This window comes from Conger conger, chromosome 13, assembly GCF_963514075.1.
Source record: "Conger conger chromosome 13, fConCon1.1, whole genome shotgun sequence".
In the NCBI taxonomy this organism is placed as follows: Eukaryota; Metazoa; Chordata; class Actinopteri; order Anguilliformes; family Congridae; genus Conger; species Conger conger.
This window is the reverse complement of record NC_083772.1, coordinates 10,303,131-10,327,772: the sequence shown is the minus strand read 5'-3', so window position 1 is coordinate 10,327,772 and position 24,642 is coordinate 10,303,131. Positions and strand designations below refer to the sequence as shown.

The 24,642-nt window shown below is 38.0% G+C and overlaps 2 protein-coding genes and 2 pseudogenes across 2 annotated transcripts; all 4 read right to left on the bottom strand.

Moving 5' to 3' along the window:
- Nucleotides 1-320: 320 nt before the first annotated feature.
- Nucleotides 321-2,877, bottom strand: LOC133108326 (olfactory receptor 52E8-like). Its single transcript, XM_061217797.1, is given in 3 exon segments — nucleotides 321-961; nucleotides 964-1,353; nucleotides 2,774-2,877. Coding segments are annotated over 3 exon segments (1,065 nt in total). The 5' UTR covers nucleotides 2,808-2,877.
- Nucleotides 2,878-9,573: 6,696 nt separating this feature from the next.
- Nucleotides 9,574-12,131, bottom strand: LOC133108325 (olfactory receptor 1M1-like). Its single transcript, XM_061217796.1, has 2 exons — nucleotides 12,028-12,131; nucleotides 9,574-10,607 (listed from the first exon to the last, which is right to left on the bottom strand). Exons 1-2 carry the CDS (start codon nucleotides 12,059-12,061, stop codon nucleotides 9,574-9,576), a joined length of 1,068 nt encoding a protein of 355 aa, XP_061073780.1. The 5' UTR covers nucleotides 12,062-12,131.
- A 6,677-nt stretch (nucleotides 12,132-18,808) lies between these two features.
- Nucleotides 18,809-20,658, bottom strand: LOC133108324 (olfactory receptor 1M1-like; annotated as a pseudogene).
- Nucleotides 20,659-22,122: 1,464 nt separating this feature from the next.
- Nucleotides 22,123-23,107, bottom strand: LOC133108322 (olfactory receptor 1-like; annotated as a pseudogene).
- Between the last annotated feature and the right edge of the window lie 1,535 nt (nucleotides 23,108-24,642).

Genomic DNA, 24,642 nt, shown 5'->3' with positions numbered 1-24,642 from the left:
GACTGTGTATGTCAGAGCAGGACGTGATCTGACTGTGACAGTGAGAAGAATCCATCGACAACTACATAGAGAGGAAAATTATATTCGGGTTACAGTTTGTAAACCCCTCATTACAGAGTCAAATGCACATTGAATTGCCACTTGTCTGTATACATACTAAAATAGACTTGTGATAATATTTTACTATTTTTTTTGGAGAATCCCTTAACCTCTTCTATGTTCAGAAGAGGTGAAGGAATTCTTACCCTCTGCCTCCACCTCTGCAGTTTGTGATACAGTAAAAAAAATTAAAAGTGTTCCTGTAATATCCATTCATTCCTTTATTTTGATTGTTTCTTCTGGTTTTGGCTTTTCTTTATTTTTTTTCTGAAAAGTTTCTTTGAGAACTCCTTAACTTCTTCTGTGTTCAGCACATAAATTATTGGGTTCATCATGGGGATAATGGCCTTTGCCAGTGATGTACTCATTACCCTGACATTTGGCTGAATTGTAGAAGCTAGTGCAGTAATGTAGGTGCCCAGTATTGGAAGATAATAAAGAGTGACCAGCATTAGGTGTGCAGAACAAGTCTTAATGGCTTTAAATCGCTCTTCCCATGAAGCTATTTTAAACAGTGCATGAGAAATAAGTACATATGATAGTACTATAAAAATAAAAGGTGCACAAAATAATGATACTGTATTAACAATCCCCATGTTACGATTGGCAGTATAATCACTGCATGCCAAAATACATGTAGGTCCATGGTCACAGAAGTAGCTTTTTATCACAATAGATTTACAAAAGGACAACCTGGTAACCAAAGTCACCGTGATAATCAGTATAACAGAATCAAATGCCCAAACCACTGTTAATATCACAGCCATTGCTGGCACTGTGATAATGGAATGGTATCTCAGTGGCAAGCATATTGCCACCAATCTATCATATGCCAGAACAGCAAGAGTGAGAGACTGCAAACAGGTAAAAAAAACACAAAAAACATGTTGGCCAAGCAAGCATCATAGGAGATGTACTGGGAATCAAAAAGAAACATTGCAACTAAATTTGGAATAAGAGCAGTGCTTTCACCCAAGTCAGCTACAGCCAAATTAAACACGCCCATATACTTTGGGGTGTGAAAACTGCGCTCTGTGCATATACTTAACATGACAAAGGAGTTCCCCAACACAGAGACCACAAAAACAAAGCACAAAAAAACATAGTAGTATTTGGCATGGGGTATGTTATTGAAACCATTAATGAAAAAAAATGTGGGACGCACAAAAGTTGCATTTAGAGAGAGGGTGGAATTCAGGGAGCTCATAGCAGATGATTTCTTCTCTTTGTTGCTTTTCTTTTGTTTTCTTTGTCCTATAAGTAAAATAGTAAAAAACATATACATTTAATAACGTAATTGCATTGAATGCAGTCAATTTACTTTCACATTTTGAAGACATGACTATGTTATTTTGTCCAATTAATTTTGAGCCCCTAAAATTGGAGGGACTATGCATAAAAATGGCTGTAATTCCAACACCAGTCACCTGATTTAGAAGTCACTACCCTCAAACTAAAGCTGAAAGTCTGCACTTTCTCATTCATTATTTACATCCAACTCCAATATCCTGTGGCAGCTAAAATAACAATAATTTTGGAATAACTGTTGTTAATCCTAGAGCTCATCGATGGGGAATGGGGGTAAAAAGGAGTATTCTGCAGCTGTTTGTCATGGGAATTGTTGACGGTTGCAAAGGTTCGTCACTGACAATAACAGGGGTACCAGCAAAGTACCTCCCAGATCCAGACCCACTGGTCCTTTGGATGTATTTGCTTTTAAAAAAGTAAGATAAATTAATGATAAGAATACGAAAAAGTTCTTGCATGAGGCCCAATGTCTGGTTGTGTTCTTTAATCCAATGTGACAACTTACGCCACATGGTGTGACAGTGGGGCAAAGTGTACATCCTCTACTTAACTGTATATAACTCTGTACTGCAATAAGATATGTAATGAATACAAAGGATGTGCCTGAAACTTCATTCTTTCATTTGGTATGACATTTATTGCACTGTGATGTATTGTACCGAAGGAATGTAATGGAGTGAAAAGTGTGACAATATGCCCTGCTCTCTTTGGCAAAAAAAAATATTAGAATCTACGTGAATCACCATCTAGGTAAACATGTCCCAAGTTAAAGCAATCCGTTTTTCCATTTTACTTTCATAAGAAAGATCAGTCCAATTATGAAAATGGTCATTGACAGAAAATACAATCTTCAAAGTACATTACTCACCACAATCACCTTAGCAGAAAAAGAGGAAAAAGGTTTACACCAGTTACATCTGGTTGCACATTTAGAGTGCAGGAACATGAACTCTCCTTTTATACATCCTGCTCTGGAGTTCTCTCTACATGTGCCATGGTGATTAACCTAGGGAATTAATTAACTGCAGTAACTCTGTTTTCTCTATAATAAATATTTTATTGACAAACAATGTTAGTTACCAGAATCCAATTCCATCTTCCTACATTTAGTGAACAAGTAGATTTTAATTTGAGGATAGCCGAGTAACTAGTGTTCATGGAATTAGATTTGTAACTAAAAGATTGTAGGTTTCTACTTCTGTCTGCAGTCACATCATCAATGACGAAAAGTGAACCCGTTCCACTGGCAGCCATACAGGCCTAAGCCATAACACCCCCTCCACCATGTTTGACTGATGAGGTGGTGTGCTTTGGATCATGGGCATTTCCTGGGACTCTTTTAGGTGCTTTTTGGCTGTAATCTCACCTTTCTGTTCTTCAGGCTTATTAGTGGTTTGCATCTTGTAGTGTACCGTCTGTAGTCCTGAAGGTGTAGCCTTCTACGTATGGTAGACTTGCAGGTGTAGTCACATCTCCATCTGCATCCAGTATTTGATCTGTTGTAAGGTGGGGTTTCTTCACCAGACTAGACATCAACAGCTCTCTTCTACATTCACAAATGACATAAATGAATAAACCTGCCAAACAAAACATGGATGTGAAGCCAATTCAAGAAATACTTGTTGAACTTTAAAATTGGGGGGGATCATGTATAAAAGGTGCTGTCATTGTCACGTTTCAGGTCTGTCTCGCCATGTTTTAGGTTTATTCATGTTGTCTTAGTCACGTAGTGTCTTATCATGTATTATGTTAGTCTAGGTTCGTTATGTTGTTTAGTTTATTTCTTGTTACGATTTATTTTCTCGTCATGTCTAGTTATGTTTCGTTACGATTATATTACCTTGTTATGTTGAATGGTTATCGTCTTAGTTTCGTTTTGTATTATGTTTTGATTTATGTTTATTGTTATGTTAACTGGTCGTTGTTTATGCATACACTTTTACATGTCTTTCCGCAAACCTTGCGTTCCGCCTTTTCTCTCTCGCTCCTTCTGTCATTCACTCCCTAATTGTTTCCATTTCTCTATTTACTAAAACGACTAACGCTAGATCAGGATTGGGTAGAAACTAACAAAACTAATCATGTGTTCATGTTACCTTACGTTTCTCGTGCATGTCATTTACTAATTTACTAATGCTAGGGCAGGATAGGTTTATTACTAACGATTACTAATCTCCTTGTTAAACTTGTCATTCATCGCACCTGTTTTCCATTTCCTTGCTACGCTCTAACTAATTGTCTACACCTGTCTACACCCGCATTTATAGCCCAGTCGCGCAACTGTTCTTCGCGAAATTGTCTGCCTCTAGTTTTACTACGCAACTCTTGAGCATTATTTTCTGATTGATTCACGTTAAGATCCAAGCCTGTTTTACCGACCATCGTTATTGATTTCTGTTTCGTTGACCATTGTTTGTTTTTTGACCACGTCCTCGCCTACCGTCTTTGTACTTTTGCCTCGCTGATTGTTTTATGGTTTCGACTTCCGCATCGCCCTCGACTACGACTCTGCCTGCCGTCCGCCTGTACATCTGCCCCGCTGACAGCTCTCCTGCTACCGGACCTCCCTGCACGTTTACCGACTACGAGTTTGCCTCTTCCCTCGGCACCGTGCTGTTTGTTTGTTTAATATTTGTTTGGCTGGATCTACGTGTATGGACATTGCTTGTTTTGACTACGCTCCTGGGATTCGTCCCGAATAAAGCCCTGACGGGACTTTATCTAACCTTTGTTTCTGAGTCGTGCATTTTGGGTCCAACCCCCACGCACCCGTCTCAGTCATTTCTCAACGGTTTATCTGATATTGTTGAGAATACCCTCAAATTAAAGCTGACAGTCTGAGCTTCAACAACCTTATCCTTTCATTTCATTTATTTAATCTGTACTAGAGTACAGAAACAAAATAACAAAAAATATGTCATTGTACAATGAATTGTGGTGCTTACTGTAGATATCACGGACTGGAAATCAGAAACCAATGCGGACTCCCAAATGGTAGAATAGGTAGATTTATTAACATAGTCATACTAGTTCAATATCAAGGCAATTCGTAGTGATTGGGCAGGCAATAGTCAGAAGCCGGGCAGACAGGGAAATGCAGAGCAGGCAATATGTGGTCCAGAGTGAGTGAGCGAGAGTTGAAACCAGGAAGTTAGTCCAATCGGGCAGAAACGGGGGAAGGAGCTTGGAGGAGGAGAGGAGGAGAGGAGGCTGGGGGCTGGAGACAAGCTGGAATACAAAGACGGGAACACGGGAGCAGGTAAGCAGGAACACAGGAACAGGTAAGCAGGAACAGGCAAGCAGGACACAGGAACAGGTAACAGGAGAAACCGTGTTATATACTATAGGCAACAGAAAAGATGCGTTTAATTAAAATGAAGTGAGAAAGGATAAGACATTTTATGTATTAATTAATGATTGGATAACCTTTGCCCTTGGATAAGGATTGGCTGAGCGTGCCAGGTTAAATAGCGCCACCCTGTGCATTTGGCGCGCTCTCAAGTTGAATGCCTAAAAATATGCTCCTTGTCTGTTTTGCAAGTGTTGAGCATGAACCGTGCTTTTTGGGTTAGCAAATAAAAAGAACTAAGTAAAAGACCTTCATTTTGAGTAGATACATGACAAGGTTGGCGACAAGGATTCGGATTAGTATCTTTTAACGGATCTTGTAACGGATAACCTCCGTCTTGACCCAGTAAGCCAAGAACTGAAATTGAGAGCAGCAACATGCCATTGTACAGCAGTGACGCAGGATTAATTTTGGACAAAATGGCAGAAACGTTTGAAAACTACGAGGAAAGACTTACGCAATTTTTGTTAGCTAACAACATTGAAGATGACCAAAAGAGAGCAGTGTTTTTATCGGTGGTAGGCCCTAAGACTTTTTCAGTGTTAAAAGATTTGGTAGCACTGAGCAAAGTGAGCGAAACGCCACTCGACAATTTGTTAAAAGTAATGAGAGACTAAAGAAGAACGTGTTAGCCGAAAGGTACACTTTTCGAAATCGCCGTCAACAGATTGGAGAGTCTTTTGCAGACTACATAGCTAGCTTAAAAGGGCTAGCATGCACAAAGAAACAAGAAGAAACATCTAGGGAGCAGCAGTTCTGTGGTCAAAAATGCCTTGTAATGTTCCTGATTTCTGTCTGTTAGTTTATTTGTTTTTCTTGTATATCTCTTATTTTTCTTGATTCATGTTCTGGTCTTCTGTTTTATTATTCATAGTTCATTGCATTTGTCTTCCCCTGTGATGTCTGTGTCTGTATATTCTGAGCCGTCCCTGTCTTCGTAATTCACGATTTGGGTTGCTTCGGAATTTTTCGGTTTCCCACGATTCCTTCCCATTCTCGTTTTCGCTTACTTCCTGCTTTCCTCCTTTTATGTTTGTATATAGCACTAATCTACTAATAGCTACTAACATAGATTTTGTACAGTACAAAATTGCATTAACACACTAATCGTCTGTCGAATTAACTAACAGTCACTAGTTTTAGGTAATTGTAATTGAATCACGTTAACTAACAAATTAACTCTACCTCTATTTCGATACTGCTCTGTAACTCCGCCTCTCTGTTCTATCTCTAATTGTTTGCCTTGATTCAGTGAAGTGTTCGCAAAGAATGCAAAGATTAAGACATTTGTTGTTTTTCAGTGATAATGGTCTTTTGAGTCATCACCAAGGCTGGAGATATTAATTATACAAAAATACACCGACAATTTCTCATATATGCAAAAATATGGGCAGTCCTGGTCAAAAAGCCTTTTACAATTAATATTGAAGTGAACAGAAGTGAACCTCACCTTTAAATGGTAGAATGTTGAACGTTAATGTGAACATTAATATTTCTTTCAATTTTAAAGCAAGATTCCTTTTTATTTTCAAAAGTCTGGGAACTCTTTCAGTTAGTACTTTCCTGGAGGTACTTCATGGTTGAGGTATGCTTTGGATCATCGTTTTGCTGGATACCCAACCTCAATGTCTGAACTGTCCTTTCAACATTAGCCTCTTGCATTTCTAGATATTTAGTGGAATCCATTCTTCCTTCCACTTGCACAATATTACCTGTGCCCCCAGCTACCACACAACCCCAAAGCATAATGGATCCACCTCCATTATGCTCTACAAAAGCATCGTTCTCTGTAAAAGATTAACCCTCTTTTCTCCAAATATACCTTTTTTGGTGGTGGCCTAAAATTTAAATTTTGGTTTCGTTAGTACAAAGCACATTGTTCCAAAAGGCTTCAGGCTTCTCAATGTTCTTTTTTGTTTGTTTGTTTTTTCATACTTCTGACACTTAATTTTGTGTTGAGGTCGTTCTTTCTGGAAACTCTGCCATGTTTTTGTTATTTAAAGTATGTTGTATTGTTGTCCTGTGAACAGCTAGACCTGTGTTTGCAACTCTTTTTGCAGCTCTTTTGCAGTGATGTGTGGGTTCTGCTGATTTCTCGGCAGGTCTTGGTCCATTCTATCTCAAATCTGTCTTGGTCTTGGTCTTCCAGACCTTGTCTTGACTTCAACTGTTATCTTACATTATCTTACATTCTCCAACAATGTTTCTGACAGTGGAAATAGGTAGTTTGAAACTTTGATAGAGTTTTTGTTGCCTTCTCCTTCTTGGTGGAAATGACCCATTTTCATTCTGATATGGTTGGACAAATTTCATCTTGCTGTAACAACCACAATGTCCCGTTTTTGATGAATTACGAAAAAAAAGGAGCACCGTTTTTTTATTCATTACAAAAATGTATTTTGAGGCCAAATAAATCATGAAGAGGTTCAAAATACAAACAAGCCAATTCATTTAAACTTTCCCCCAAATATTATTATTATTTTTTTAAACAAATTGAACCGAATAGTTTGCGTAATTTGAATAACTGCCAGCGTTAGGCTATAGAACACCATTGGCTAAAAACTTTTAAAAAACGATTCATACCAAATGCTATTTATATCCTGAACTCAACTGTATGGATCATCAGACAACAGTCTAGGTAAGTCTATATCTAACTGGCTCATGATCACAATGGATAAACGATATGGAATAATTGTTATCGCTGTGCTGTTTGTCGGTCTCATTGTTACTCTTTCTTGTTGTGAAGCCAAAGAAAAAATGTATGTAAGTGCACCTAAAGTTAAGTCTAGGGGGAAACTTTCTAATTCGATAAAAGGTGCTAACTTTGCACTTCGCTCATTCAGGCAACGTCCATTGATGTTAGCATGAAAACCGATCGACTTAGCTAGTTGACTAAATCTCATAAATTGTGTATATGTAAAAATGACTGCATGTACACTACATAGTAAATGAGGACTAGTGTTAATTATGTTTATTATTAGTGTATTCCATTGTAAATACAAAAACCAAAATCACTTTTAATTTCAATATGAGTAAGAAATTAAGATACAAAACATCTGCATGTCCTTTTGTCCAGACACATGAATGATCAGAAAAGCTTATTTTTTTATTCAAACAGATGGACATACACTCACCGAGCACTTTATTAGGAACACTATTTTATTACACCTACTTATTCAGGCGATTATCTAATCAGCCAATTGTGTGGCAGCAGTGCAATGCATAGAATCATGTACATACGGGTCAGGAGCTTCAGTTAATGTTCATGTCAAACATCAGAATGTGAATTTTTTATACAAGTGACTTTGACTGTGGAATGATTGTTGGTGGCAGACAGGGTGGTTTGAGTATCTCAGAAACTGCTGATCTCCTGGGATTTTCACACACACTAGTCTCTAGAATTTGCAGAGAGTGGTGCAAAAAAAAAATCCAGTGAGATTCTGCAGACAGAAATGCCTTGTTAATGAGAGATAGAAGAGCCAGACTGGTCAAAGCTGACAGGAAGGTGACCGTAATGTAAATAACCACACATGACAACAGTGGTATCCTCTAACTATGTGAGATTTGTCACAACCTTAGTCACTGGGGAGGTGTGGTACTGAAAACTTGGGCACGGTTGGCAGGTCAGGCTATTAGATCTGTGCATGAGAACATTTTACTCTGTCCTAACAAATGTTCTAGTGCCTAACATCCCTCTTTGTTCGGTCGTGAGGTCATGAACTGCTGCAGCCCTGCTCCTCATGCCCATGCTTCAACACATCCTGGAGCTACAGATTCATCCCCCTGCCCTCTGAATTGCACATTGTGGACTTTCTATATTACCTGCAAATTTAATACCTGAACGGTTGCCATCTTAACCTATAGGCCAGTGGAGGATGGGCATCCCCGTATAGCCGGGTTCCTCTTGAGATTTCGTCCCATCTGGGAGTTTCTCAAGTCTCTAAGGTAGAAGAGAAAGAACTTTAATACCAATCATGTTACATCACAAGTCATTTATTTAGCGAACGTAATATGTAGACAAAGTACATTAATCACAATCACAAGGAAAAAAAAAATTATTTCAGTTTTTTAATGAACTAATTGAACAAAATTTAAATGCAATGTTCCACTATATATGTAAAGTATATACAGACAGGTGACAAATGAAAGGAAAAGCCTGTATAAGCAGAGAAACGTAACAGATGCAGAGGCTTCCATACTGGTGCACTGCCCGGTTGAAGTTGATTTGGATTAAGATGGCAAGAGGAAAAGAGTGAAGTTACTTTGAAAGAGGGTTCATTATTGGAGCATGGATGGCACAAAGACTGCTAAACTGGCTTGTGTTTCAATAGGAATAGTGATCTATGGGAAAGACATCTAAAGTGCATTTAGATCTATGGGAAAGACATCAGAATAGAGGGTCAGAAATTGTGGTCGAAAGTGCACATTCGATGATATTATGCTCGTGCATGAGTGTGTTATGTGAAGAAAAACAAAAGAGAACCTATTTGCCAGGTGACTGAGTATGTCAGAGCAGGACGTGATCTGACTGTGACAGTGAGAAGAATCCATCGACAACTACATAGAGAGGAAAATTATATTCGGGTTACAGTTTGTAAACCCCTCATTACAGAGTCAAATGCACATTGAATTGCCACTTGTCTGTATACATACTAAAATAGACTTGTGATAATATTTTACTATTTTTTTTGGAGAATCCCTTAACCTCTTCTATGTTCAGAAGAGGTGAAGGAATTCTTACCCTCTGCCTCCACCTCTGCAGTTTGTGATACAGTAAAAAAAAATAAAAAGTGTTCCTGTAATATCCATTCATTCCTTTATTTTGATTGTTTCTTCTGGTTTTGGCTTTTCTTTATTTTTTTTCTGAAAAGTTTCTTTGAGAACTCCTTAACTTCTTCTGTGTTCAGCACATAAATTATTGGGTTCATCATGGGGATAATGGCCTTTGCCAGTGATGTACTCATTACCCTGACATTTGGCTGAATTGTAGAAGCTAGTGCAGTAATGTAGGTGCCCAGTATTGGAAGATAATAAAGAGTGACCAGCATTAGGTGTGCAGAACAAGTCTTAATGGCTTTAAATCGCTCTTCCCATGAAGCTATTTTAAACAGTGCATGAGAAATAAGTACATATGATAGTACTATAAAAATAAAAGGTGCACAAAATAATGATACTGTAATAACAATCCCCATGTTACGATTGGCAGTATAATCACTGCATGCCAAAATACATGTAGGTCCATGGTCACAGAAGTAGCTTTTTATCACAATAGATTTACAAAAGGACAACCTGGTAACCAAAGTCACCGTGATAATCAGTATAACAGAATCAAATGCCCAAACCACTGTTAATATCACAGCCATTGCTGGCACTGTGATAATGGAATGGTATCTCAGTGGCAAGCATATTGCCACCAATCTATCATATGCCAGAACAGCAAGAGTGAGAGACTGCAAACAGGTAAAAAAAGACACAAAAAACATGTTGGCCAAGCAAGCATCATAGGAGATGTACTGGGAATCAAAAAGAAACATTGCAACTAAATTTGGAATAAGAGCAGTGCTTTCACCCAAGTCAGCTACAGCCAAATTAAACACGCCCATATACTTTGGGGTGTGAAAACTGCGCTCTGTGCATATACTTAACATGACAAAGGAGTTCCCCAACACAGAGACCACAAAAACAAAGCACAAAAAAACATAGTAGTATTTGGCATGGGGTATGTTATTGAAACCATTAATGAAAAAAAATGTGGGACGCACAAAAGTTGCATTTAGAGAGAGGGTGGAATTCAGGGAGCTCATAGCAGATGATTTCTTCTCTTTGTTGCTTTTCTTTTGTTTTCTTTGTCCTATAAGTAAAATAGTAAAAAACATATACATTTAATAACGTAATTGCATTGAATGCAGTCAATTTACTTTCACATTTTGAAGACATGACTATGTTATTTTGTCCAATTAATTTTGAGCCCCTAAAATTGGAGGGACTATGCATAAAAATGGCTGTAATTCCAACACCAGTCACCTGATTTAGAAGTCACTACCCTCAAACTAAAGCTGAAAGTCTGCACTTTCTCATTCATTATTTACATCCAACTCCAATATCCTGTGGCAGCTAAAATAACAATAATTTTGGAATAACTGTTGTTAATCCTAGAGCTCATCGATGGGGAATGGGGGTAAAAAGGAGTATTCTGCAGCTGTTTGTCATGGGAATTGTTGACGGTTGCAAAGGTTCGTCACTGACAATAACAGGGGTACCAGCAAAGTACCTCCCAGATCCAGACCCACTGGTCCTTTGGATGTATTTGCTTTTAAAAAAGTAAGATAAATTAATGATAAGAATACGAAAAAGTTCTTGCATGAGGCCCAATGTCTGGTTGTGTTCTTTAATCCAATGTGACAACTTACGCCACATGGTGTGACAGTGGGGCAAAGTGTACATCCTCTACTTAACTGTATATAACTCTGTACTGCAATAAGATATGTAATGAATACAAAGGATGTGCCTGAAACTTCATTCTTTCATTTGGTATGACATTTATTGCACTGTGATGTATTGTACCGAAGGAATGTAATGGAGTGAAAAGTGTGACAATATGCCCTGCTCTCTTTGGCAAAAAAAAATATTAGAATCTACGTGAATCACCATCTAGGTAAACATGTCCCAAGTTAAAGCAATCCGTTTTTCCATTTTACTTTCATAAGAAAGATCAGTCCAATTATGAAAATGGTCATTGACAGAAAATACAATCTTCAAAGTACATTACTCACCACAATCACCTTAGCAGAAAAAGAGGAAAAAGGTTTACACCAGTTACATCTGGTTGCACATTTAGAGTGCAGGAACATGAACTCTCCTTTTATACATCCTGCTCTGGAGTTCTCTCTACATGTGCCATGGTGATTAACCTAGGGAATTAATTAACTGCAGTAACTCTGTTTTCTCTATAATAAATATTTTATTGACAAACAATGTTAGTTACCAGAATCCAATTCCATCTTCCTACATTTAGTGAACAAGTAGATTTTAATTTGAGGATAGCCGAGTAACTAGTGTTCATGGAATTAGATTTGTAACTAAAAGATTGTAGGTTTCTACTTCTGTCTGCAGTCACATCATCAATGACGAAAAGTGAACCCGTTCCACTGGCAGCCATACAGGCCTAAGCCATAACACCCCCTCCACCATGTTTGACTGATGAGGTGGTGTGCTTTGGATCATGGGCATTTCCTGGGACTCTTTTAGGTGCTTTTTGGCTGTAATCTCACCTTTCTGTTCTTCAGGCTTATTAGTGGTTTGCATCTTGTAGTGTACCGTCTGTAGTCCTGAAGGTGTAGCCTTCTACGTATGGTAGACTTGCAGGTGTAGTCACATCTCCATCTGCATCCAGTATTTGATCTGTTGTAAGGTGGGGTTTCTTCACCAGACTAGACATCAACAGCTCTCTTCTACATTCACAAATGACATAAATGAATAAACCTGCCAAACAAAACATGGATGTGAAGCCAATTCAAGAAATACTTGTTGAACTTTAAAATTGGGGGGGATCATGTATAAAAGGTGCTGTCATTGTCACGTTTCAGGTCTGTCTCGCCATGTTTTAGGTTTATTCATGTTGTCTTAGTCACGTAGTGTCTTATCATGTATTATGTTAGTCTAGGTTCGTTATGTTGTTTAGTTTATTTCTTGTTACGATTTATTTTCTCGTTATGTTTCGTTACGATTATATTACCTTGTTATGTTGAATGGTTATCGTCTTAGTTTCGTTTTGTATTATGTTTTGATTTATGTTTATTGTTATGTTAACTGGTCGTTGTTTATGCATACACTTTTACATGTCTTTCCGCAAACCTTGCGTTCCGCCTTTTCTCTCTCGCTCCTTCTGTCATTCACTCCCTAATTGTTTCCATTTCTCTATTTACTAAAACGACTAACGCTAGATCAGGATTGGGTAGAAACTAACAAAACTAATCATGTGTTCATGTTACCTTACGTTTCTCGTGCATGTCATTTACTAATTTACTAATGCTAGGGCAGGATAGGTTTATTACTAACGATTACTAATCTCCTTGTTAAACTTGTCATTCATCGCACCTGTTTTCCATTTCCTTGCTACGCTCTAACTAATTGTCTACACCTGTCTACACCCGCATTTATAGCCCAGTCGCGCAACTGTTCTTCGCGAAATTGTCTGCCTCTAGTTTTACTACGCAACTCTTGAGCATTATTTTCTGATTGATTCACGTTAAGATCCAAGCCTGTTTTACCGACCATCGTTATTGATTTCTGTTTCGTTGACCATTGTTTGTTTTTTGACCACGTCCTCGCCTACCGTCTTTGTACTTTTGCCTCGCTGATTGTTTTATGGTTTCGACTTCCGCATCGCCCTCGACTACGACTCTGCCTGCCGTCCGCCTGTACATCTGCCCCGCTGACAGCTCTCCTGCTACCGGACCTCCCTGCACGTTTACCGACTACGAGTTTGCCTCTTCCCTCGGCACCGTGCTGTTTGTTTGTTTAATATTTGTTTGGCTGGATCTACGTGTATGGACATTGCTTGTTTTGACTACGCTCCTGGGATTCGTCCCGAATAAAGCCCTGACGGGACTTTATCTAACCTTTGTTTCTGAGTCGTGCATTTTGGGTCCAACCCCCACGCACCCGTCTCAGTCATTTCTCAACGGTTTATCTGATATTGTTGAGAATACCCTCAAATTAAAGCTGACAGTCTGAGCTTCAACAACCTTATCCTTTCATTTCATTTATTTAATCTGTACTAGAGTACAGAAACAAAATAACAAAAAATATGTCATTGTACAATGAATTGTGGTGCTTACTGTAGATATCACGGACTGGAAATCAGAAACCAATGCGGACTCCCAAATGGTAGAATAGGTAGATTTATTAACATAGTCATACTAGTTCAATATCAAGGCAATTCGTAGTGATTGGGCAGGCAATAGTCAGAAGCCGGGCAGACAGGGAAATGCAGAGCAGGCAATATGTGGTCCAGAGTGAGTGAGCGAGAGTTGAAACCAGGAAGTTAGTCCAATCGGGCAGAAACGGGGGAAGGAGCTTGGAGGAGGAGAGGAGGAGAGGAGGCTGGGGGCTGGAGACAAGCTGGAATACAAAGACGGGAACACGGGAGCAGGTAAGCAGGAACACAGGAACAGGTAAGCAGGAACAGGCAAGCAGGACACAGGAACAGGTAACAGGAGAAACCGTGTTATATACTATAGGCAACAGAAAAGATGCGTTTAATTAAAATGAAGTGAGAAAGGATAAGACATTTTATGTATTAATTAATGATTGGATAACCTTTGCCCTTGGATAAGGATTGGCTGAGCGTGCCAGGTTAAATAGCGCCACCCTGTGCATTTGGCGCGCTCTCAAGTTGAATGCCTAAAAATATGCTCCTTGTCTGTTTTGCAAGTGTTGAGCATGAACCGTGCTTTTTGGGTTAGCAAATAAAAAGAACTAAGTAAAAGACCTTCATTTTGAGTAGATACATGACAAGGTTGGCGACAAGGATTCGGATTAGTATCTTTTAACGGATCTTGTAACGGATAACCTCCGTCTTGACCCAGTAAGCCAAGAACTGAAATTGAGAGCAGCAACATGCCATTGTACAGCAGTGACGCAGGATTAATTTTGGACAAAATGGCAGAAACGTTTGAAAACTACGAGGAAAGACTTACGCAATTTTTGTTAGCTAACAACATTGAAGATGACCAAAAGAGAGCAGTGTTTTTATCGGTGGTAGGCCCTAAGACTTTTTCAGTGTTAAAAGATTTGGTAGCACTGAGCAAAGTGAGCGAAACGCCACTCGACAATTTGTTAAAAGTAATGAGAGACTAAAGAAGAACGTGTTAGCCGAAAGGTACACTTTTCGAAATCGCCGTCAACAGATTGGAGAGTCTTTTGCAGACTACATAGCTAGCTTAAAAGGGCTAGCATGCACAAAGAAACAAGAAGAAACATCTAGGGAGCAGCAGTTCTGTGGTCAAAAATGCCTTGTAATGTTCCTGATTTCTGTCTGTTAGTTTATTTGTTTTTCTTGTATATCTCTTATTTTTCTTGATTCATGTTCTGGTCTTCTGTTTTATTATTCATAGTTCATTGCATTTGTCTTCCCCTGTGATGTCTGTGTCTGTATATTCTGAGCCGTCCCTGTCTTCGTAATTCACGATTTGGGTTGCTTCGGAATTTTTCGGTTTCCCACGATTCCTTCCCATTCTCGTTTTCGCTTACTTCCTGCTTTCCTCCTTTTATGTTTGTATATAGCACTAATCTACTAATAGCTACTAACATAGATTTTGTACAGTACAAAATTGCATTAACACACTAATCGTCTGTCGAATTAACTAACAGTCACTAGTTTTAGGTAATTGTAATTGAATCACGTTAACTAACAAATTAACTCTACCTCTATTTCGATACTGCTCTGTAACTCCGCCTCTCTGTTCTATCTCTAATTGTTTGCCTTGATTCAGTGAAGTGTTCGCAAAGAATGCAAAGATTAAGACATTTGTTGTTTTTCAGTGATAATGGTCTTTTGAGTCATCACCAAGGCTGGAGATATTAATTATACAAAAATACACCGACAATTTCTCATATATGCAAAAATATGGGCAGTCCTGGTCAAAAAGCCTTTTACAATTAATATTGAAGTGAACAGAAGTGAACCTCACCTTTAAATGGTAGAATGTTGAACGTTAATGTGAACATTAATATTTCTTTCAATTTTAAAGCAAGATTCCTTTTTATTTTCAAAAGTCTGGGAACTCTTTCAGTTAGTACTTTCCTGGAGGTACTTCATGGTTGAGGTATGCTTTGGATCATCGTTTTGCTGGATACCCAACCTCAATGTCTGAACTGTCCTTTCAACATTAGCCTCTTGCATTTCTAGATATTTAGTGGAATCCATTCTTCCTTCCACTTGCACAATATTACCTGTGCCCCCAGCTACCACACAACCCCAAAGCATAATGGATCCACCTCCATTATGCTCTACAAAAGCATCGTTCTCTGTAAAAGATTAACCCTCTTTTCTCCAAATATACCTTTTTTGGTGGTGGCCTAAAATTTAAATTTTGGTTTCGTTAGTACAAAGCACATTGTTCCAAAAGGCTTCAGGCTTCTCAATGTTCTTTTTTGTTTGTTTGTTTTTTCATACTTCTGACACTTAATTTTGTGTTGAGGTCGTTCTTTCTGGAAACTCTGCCATGTTTTTGTTATTTAAAGTATGTTGTATTGTTGTCCTGTGAACAGCTAGACCTGTGTTTGCAACTCTTTTTGCAGCTCTTTTGCAGTGATGTGTGGGTTCTGCTGATTTCTCGGCAGGTCTTGGTCCATTCTATCTCAAATCTGTCTTGGTCTTGGTCTTCCAGACCTTGTCTTGACTTCAACTGTTATCTTACATTATCTTACATTCTCCAACAATGTTTCTGACAGTGGAAATAGGTAGTTTGAAACTTTGATAGAGTTTTTGTTGCCTTCTCCTTCTTGGTGGAAATGACCCATTTTCATTCTGATATGGTTGGACAAATTTCATCTTGCTGTAACAACCACAATGTCCCGTTTTTGATGAATTACGAAAAAAAAGGAGCACCGTTTTTTTATTCATTACAAAAATGTATTTTGAGGCCAAATAAAGCATGAAGAGGTTCAAAATACAAACAAGCCAATTCATTTAAACTTTCCCCCAAATATTATTATTATTTTTTTAAACAAATTGAACCGAATAGTTTGCGTAATTTGAATAACTGCCAGCGTTAGGCTATAGAACACCATTGGCTAAAAACTTTAAAAAAACGATTCATACCAAATGCTATTTATATCCTGAACTCAACTGTATGGATCATCAGACAACAGTCTAGGTAAGTCTATATCTAACTGGCTCATGATCACAATGGATAAACGATATGGAATAATTGTTATCGCTGTGCTGTTTGTCGGTCTCATTGTTACTCTTTCTTGTTGTGAAGCCAAAGAAAAAATGTATGTAAGTGCACCTAAAGTTAAGTCTAGGGGGAAACTTTCTAATTCGATAAAAGGTGCTAACTTTGCACTTCGCTCATTCAGGCAACGTCCATTGATGTTAGCATGAAAACCGATCGACTTAGCTAGTTGACTAAATCTCATAAATTGTGTATATGTAAAAATGACTGCATGTACACTACATAGTAAATGAGGACTAGTGTTAATTATGTTTATTATTAGTGTATTCCATTGTAAATACAAAAACCAAAATCACTTTTAATTTCAATATGAGTAAGAAATTAAGATACAAAACATCTGCATGTCCTTTTGTCCAGACACATGAATGATCAGAAAAGCTTATTTTTTTATTCAAACAGATGGACATACACTCACCGAGCACTTTATTAGGAACACTATTTTATTACACCTACTTATTCAGGCGATTATCTAATCAGCCAATTGTGTGGCAGCAGTGCAATGCATAGAATCATGTACATACGGGTCAGGAGCTTCAGTTAATGTTCATGTCAAACATCAGAATGTGAATTTTTTATACAAGTGACTTTGACTGTGGAATGATTGTTGGTGGCAGACAGGGTGGTTTGAGTATCTCAGAAACTGCTGATCTCCTGGGATTTTCACACACACTAGTCTCTAGAATTTGCAGAGAGTGGTGCAAAAAAAAAATCCAGTGAGATTCTGCAGACAGAAATGCCTTGTTAATGAGAGATAGAAGAGCCAGACTGGTCAAAGCTGACAGGAAGGTGACCGTAATGTAAATAACCACACATGACAACAGTGGTATCCTCTAACTATGTGAGATTTGTCACAACCTTAGTCACTGGGGAGGTGTGGTACTGAAAACTTGGGCACGGTTGGCAGGTCAGGCTATTAGATCTGTGCATGAGAACATTTTACTCTGTCCTAACAAATGTTCTAGTGCCTAACATCCCTCTTTGTTCGGTCGTGAGGTCATGAACTGCTGCAGCCCTGCTCCTCATGCCCAGGCTTCAACACATCCTGGAGGTACAGATTCATCCCCCTGCCCTCTGAATTGCACATTGTGGACTTTCTATATTACCTGCAAATTTAATACCTGAACAGTTGCCATCTTAACCTATAGGCCAGTGGAGGATGGGCATCCCCGTATAGCCGGGTTCCTCTTGAGATTTCGTCCCATCTGGGAGTTTCTCAAGTCTCTAAGGTAGAAGAGAAAGAACTTTCTCTTTTTGATGGGATCAGTACTGTAATACCAATCATGTTACATCACAAGTCATTTATTTAGCGAACGTAATATGTAGACAAAGTACATTAATCACAATCACAAGGAAAAAAATAATAATTTCAGTTTTTTAATGAATTAATTGAACAAAATTTAAATGTAATGTTCCACTATATACATAAAGTATATACAGACAGGTGACAAATGAAAGGAAAAGCCTGTATAAGCAGAGAAACATAACAGATGCAGAGGCTTCCATACTGGTGCACTGCCCGGTTGAAGTTGATTTTGAATCAAGATGGCAAGAGGAAAAGAGCGAAGTTACTTTGAAAGAGGGTTCATTATTGGGGCATGGATGGCACAAAGACTGCTAAACTAGCTTGTGTTTCAATAGGAATAGTGACTAAAGTGCATTTAGATCTATGGGAAAGACATCAGAATAGAGGGTCAGAAATTGTGGTCGAAAGTGCACATTTGATGATATTATGCTCGTGCATGAGTGTGTTATGTGAAGAAAAACAAGAGAGAACCTATTCGCCAGGTGACTGAGAATGTCAGTGCAGGACGTGTTCAGACTGTGACAGTGAGAAGAATCCATCGACAACTACATAGAGGAAAATTATATTCGGGTTACAGTTTGTAAACCCCTCATTACAGAGTCAAATGCACATTAAATTGCCACTTGTCTGTATAAATACTAAAATAGACTTGATAATATTTTACTTTTTTTGTGGAGGATCCCTTAACCTCTTCTATGTCAAGGAATTCTTACCCTCTGCCTCCACCTCTGCAGTTTGTGATACATAAAAAAAAAAAAAGAGTTCCTGTAATATCCATTCATTCCTTTATTTTGATTGTTTCTTCTGGTTGTGGCTTTTCTTTATTTTTTTTCTGAAAAGTTTCTTTGAGAACTCCTTAACTTCTTCTGTGTTCAGCACATAAATTATTGGGTTCATCATGGGGATAATGGCCTTTGCCAGTGATGTACTCATTACCCTGACATTTGGCTGAATTGTAGAAGCTAGTGCAGTAATGTAGGTGCCCAGTATTGGAAGATAATAAAGAGTGACCAGCATTAGGTGGGCAGAACAAGTCTTAATGGCTTTAAATCGCCCTTCCCATGAAGCTATTTTAAACAGTGCATGAGAAATAAGTACATATGATAGTACTATAAAAATAAAAGGTGCACAAAATAATGATACTGTAATAACAATCCCCATGTTACGATTGGCAGTAGAATCACTGCATGCCAAAATACATGTAGGTCTATGGTCACAGAAGTAGCTTTTTATCACAATAGATTTACAAAAGGACAACCTGGTAACCAATGTCACCGTGATAATCAGTATAACAGAATCAAATGCCCAAACCACTGTTAATATCACAGCCATTGCTGGCACTGTGATAATGGAATGGTATCTCAGTGGCAAGCATATTGCCACCAATCTATCATATGCCAGAACAGCAAGAGTGAGAGACTGCAAACAGATTTAAAAAAACACAAAAAACATGTTGGCCAAGCAAGCATCATAGGAGATATACTGGGAATCAAAAAGAAACATTGCAACTAAATTTGGAATAAGAGCAGTGCTTTCACCCAAGTCAGCTACAGCCAAATTAAATGCGCCCATATACTTTGGGGTGTGAAAACTGCGCTCTGTGCATATATTTAACATGACAAAGGAGTTCCCCAACACAGACACCACAAAAACAAAGCACAAAAAAACATAGTAGTATTTGGCATGGGGTATGTTATTCAAACCATTAATGAAAAAAAATGTGGGACGCACTTCTCTTTGTTGCTTTTCTTTTGTTTCCTACAAGTAAAATAGAAAAAACATATACATTTAATAACTGAATTGCATTGAATGCAGTCAATTTACTCTCACATTTTGAAGACTTTATGATTTATTTTGTCCAATTAATTTTGAGCCCCTAAAATTGGAGGGACTATGTATAAAAATGGCTGTAATTCCGACACCAGTCACCTGATTTAGGAGTCACTACCCTCAAACTAAAGCGGAAAGTCTGCACTTTCTCATTCATTATTTATATCCAACTCCAATATCCTGTGGCAGACAGCTAAAATAACAATAACATTGGAATAACTGTTGTTAATCCTAGAGATCATCAATGGGAAATGGGGGTAAAGAGGATTATTCTGCAGCTGTTTGTCATGGGAATTGTTGCCGGTTGCAAAGGTTCGTTGCTGACAATAACAGGGGTACCAGCAAGTAAGATAAATTAATGATAAGAATACGAAAAAGTTCTTGCATGAGGCCCAATGACTGGTTGTGTTCTTTAATCCAATGGCACAATTTACCCCACATAGGGTGACAGTATTTACCTACTGATGCGGCAAATTGTCACAACTGTACATCCTCTACTTAACTGTATATGACTCTGTACTGCAATAAGATATGGAAAAAAAAAATGCAGGTGAATCACCATCAAGGTAGACATGTCCAGAATAAAAGCGGTCCGTTTTTTTTACTTTCAAAGAAAGATCAGTCCATTTGTGGAAATGGTAATCTGACAGAAAATACAATCTTCAAAGTAAATTACTCACCACAATCACCTTAGCAGAGAAAGAGGAAAAAGGTTTACACCAGTTACACCTGGTTGCACATTTAGAGTGCAGGAACATGAACTCTCCTTTTATACATCCTGCTCCGGAGTTCTCTACATATGCCATGGTGATTAACCTAGGGAATTAATTAACTGCAGTAACTCTGTAAATAAAATATTTCTTATAGAGAAAACAAACAATGTTATTTACCAGAATCCAATTCCATCTTCCTACATTTAGTGAACAAGTACATTTTAATTTCAGGATAGCCGAGTAACTAGTGTTCATGGAATTGGATTTGTAACTCAGAGATTGTAGGTTTCTACTTCTGTCTGCAGTCACAGCAATTGCACAGCATCTGCCCACAAGACTTTGTTCCAGAACTCGTGGGACTCTTAGGTGCTTTTTGACTGTAATCTCACCTTTCTGTTCTTCAGACTTATTTGGCTTGTAGTGTACCGTCTGTAGTCCTGAAGGTGTAGCCTTCTACTTATGGTAGACTTGCAGGAATAGTCACATCTGCATCTGCATCCAGGAGAGTGTATTTGATCTGTTGTAAGGTGGGGTTTCTTCACCATAGAGAGTATTCTGTGGTCATCCACTACAGTGGCCTCGACTGGGTCTTTTGACATAATTGAGTTCAGCAGTTGTTCTTCCTTCTTAATAAAGAAGCAAATTGTTGACTTGGGCATATTCCTGATTGTTTGATTTTCATTTCTGAGCCTTATGATGATCAGCTTAATCTGGATCAACACTGCTGTTTTCCCTCATGTTGTCACACCCCAATAACAAGCTCCAAAGGCAATTGTAAAGTCTTGAATTAAGACTAGACATCAACAGCTCTCTTCTACTTTCACAAATGACACAAATGAATAAACCTGCCAAACAAAACACGTCTGTGAAGCCAATTCATCAAATACTTGTTGTACCTTAAAATGGGGGAGACCATTTACAAAAGGTCCTTTCATTTCTAAAAGGGTTCATCCTATGTGGATGAAAATACCCTCTAATACCCTCTAAATAACATTTATAATTCATCATCACACACTAGACATGAAGTTGAGATAATTTAATAAACTGGAAATAAAATATTACACAAAATATAAGAACCTGAACTAAACACACATGATATTTAATCATAACCCCAAATTATCTGAATATTGTTGCCTGAAGCAATGCAGGATAATTACAGCACTCAAGGATAAACCTGCAATCGTTGGGTGAGTAGCTTTTATCAAATCATTTGTATGGAAACATCAATTACTCGAATTCATGGGGCTGGTCATAGACAAATGGATGCCTGGCATTAAGCTGCTGCTGATGTCAGGGGGTGTACTACGAAGCAAGATTACGGGGTTAGCAAAATAGTAGGTGCAAGCCCTGGGTTTCACATACTATGAAGCTGAGTTACTTTAAATCTGGGTATATTGTATATGTTCGATGCTGTATGCTGCACAGCTAACCTGCTGGTATTGTATCTTCTTTTTTGTATGGATCAAAGAATTTTAAAATATTTCAAAAAAAAAATTGTAAAGTTAACAGTACACTGAATATTAGAATTATGAGAGTTCCCGTTATTAATTCCTTAATTTATTCCATCATTATTTCACTCGTGATTATTGATTTTTTTTCGTTTGAAAAGTTTTTTTGAGAATTCCTTAACCTCTTCTGTGTTCAGCACATAGATGATTGGGTTCATCATTGGGGGGATGGCACGTGAAAGTGATGTATTGATTATCCTGGCATTGGGGTGAAGGGTAAAAGTTAGTGCAGCAATGTAGGTTCCCATTATTGGAACATAATAGATAGCTACTAGTATTAGGTGGGCAGAACAAGTCTTAATGGCTTTAAATCGCCCTTCCCATGAAGCAATTTTAATCAGTGCCCCAGCAATTAACACATATGACAGTACAGTCAAAACCAAAGGTAAAAAAAGAAATAACACCGTATCAATTTTTGCCATGATAGAATTCACGAGATTGTCATTGCATGCCAGTCTGTATATGGGTCCATGGTCACAGAAGAAGCTTTTGACCACAATGGATTTACAAAAGGACAACCTGGTAATCAAAATCACTGTTGAAATGATGAAAATAGAACTGTATGCCCACACCACTGCTAACATCACAGCCATGGCTGGCACTGTGACAATGGCATGGTATCTCAGTGGAAAGCATATTGCCACAAATCTGTCATAGGCCATAATGGTAAGAGTGAGAGCTTCCAACACAGAAAAGTAAAATACAAAAAACATGTTGGCCAAGCAAGCATCATAGGAGATGTATTTTGAATCAAAAAGAAACACTGCAATTAAATTTGGAATAAGAGCAGTGCTTTCACCCAAGTCAGCTACAGCCAAATTAAAAATGGCCATATACTTTGGGGTGTGAAAACTGCGCTCTGTGTAAATAATAGACATTACAAAGGAGTTCCCCAACACAGAGACCACAAAAACAAAGCATAAGAAAATATAGTAGTATTTAGAATGGGGTATGTTATAAAAGCCATTGATGAAAAAGAATTGGGGACGCACAAAAGTTGTATTTATAGAGAGGGTGGAATTCAGGGAGTTCATGTTAGATGTATGATTTTGCTTTTCTTTTGCTTCTCTTTGTCCTGTAAGTGAAAGAAAAAAACAAAACATGAACAGAATAAACCCCAATTACATTTAATGTAGTTTTACTTTATTTTTAAATTCTGAAAACATTTATGGCTGCATGAACAGAACTACATACAATTGATACCATCACATTATTTGTCAAGCAGTTTATATGAATCTCCTTATTTGCCATAGGCAAAGGAAGACTGACATTTTGGTTGAAGCTTCTACTCACTTGGTTCTGACCATGTACTGCACAGGAAATAGACCACAAACCTGAGGTAAAGTCTAACAATAGCAACCAGTTTCTATTTTTGCATATTTGTGACACAATGTAATAAGAGGCAAAGAGAACCTGACTAAACAGAAAACACATTTTTTAAACCAGTATTTTATTTATTTAATGAAAACCACATAAATGACCCCTGTGAAAACATAATTTACCCCTTAAAATTCCATTGCTGTGGAAGAATTTTAGCATGCTATATTCTTCGCAGAACTGATTTAATTCAGACAAATTGGTAGGTTTTTGAGCATGAATTGCCCATTTCAGGTGCAGCATCTCCATTGGGTTCAAGTCAGGCCACTTCAAAACAATAATTGTGTTTCTTTTCAGCAATTCAGATGTCAACTTGCCTTTGTGTTTTGGATCATTGGCTTACTGCATAACCCAATTACACTTCAGCTTCACCTCACAGACAGATAACCACATATACGTACAACCTTAATATTATGTTTGGGGTTTATTTGACCCCATTCAGTTTTTGACATCTCTTAAAAACCAGTTAACCTTTTTTTAAATCTTGTTACAGTATGATTTTTCAACGTTTCGAATTTGGTGGAAACAATGCTATTTTTTCAAAGTCCTGTCCAAACCTTGCATACAAAGGTATTGGTTGGGGTTAGCTTTATCCTCTGTAGCTGTATAACACCTACGAAAAAATACAACCACATATTTATTTGCGGATGATTCTGGTGGCACTTTCCTGTACAAGGAAAGTGCCAACTTCCACTTACCTCAGGCTAAAATGAAATGTTTCCCACACATTTTTCATATTTATGTTTACAAGGCTGGTAAGTGTGAATTCAAACTGCTGGGGTCAATTTGACCCCAAACATAAACGAGGTCATAAAATCTTCAATAATGGCAATTTGTCCAGGTCCTGAGCCAGAAAAGCGTCCCCACACTATCACATTACCATGATTTACCCTGATGTTATTTCTGTGAAATTCTGTATTTGCTTCACACAAGTCATAATGCTACCGTGTTATCTAAAAACTTTTGACTCATCTGTCCAGAGAGCATTATCACAAAAGCCTTGGGAGGTCATCCAGGTGCTTTTTTGTAAATGTGAGATTTCACAAAAAAAGCATGCATGTGCATTATGTTTCTCTTGGTTAGCAGTGGTTTCTGCCTTGCTACTCTCCCAAGAACCCCATCTTTGCCCAGTCCCTTTCTACTGTATCAGCATAATGTACAGGTGAATCTGGTCCTTTTTTTAATCAGATTT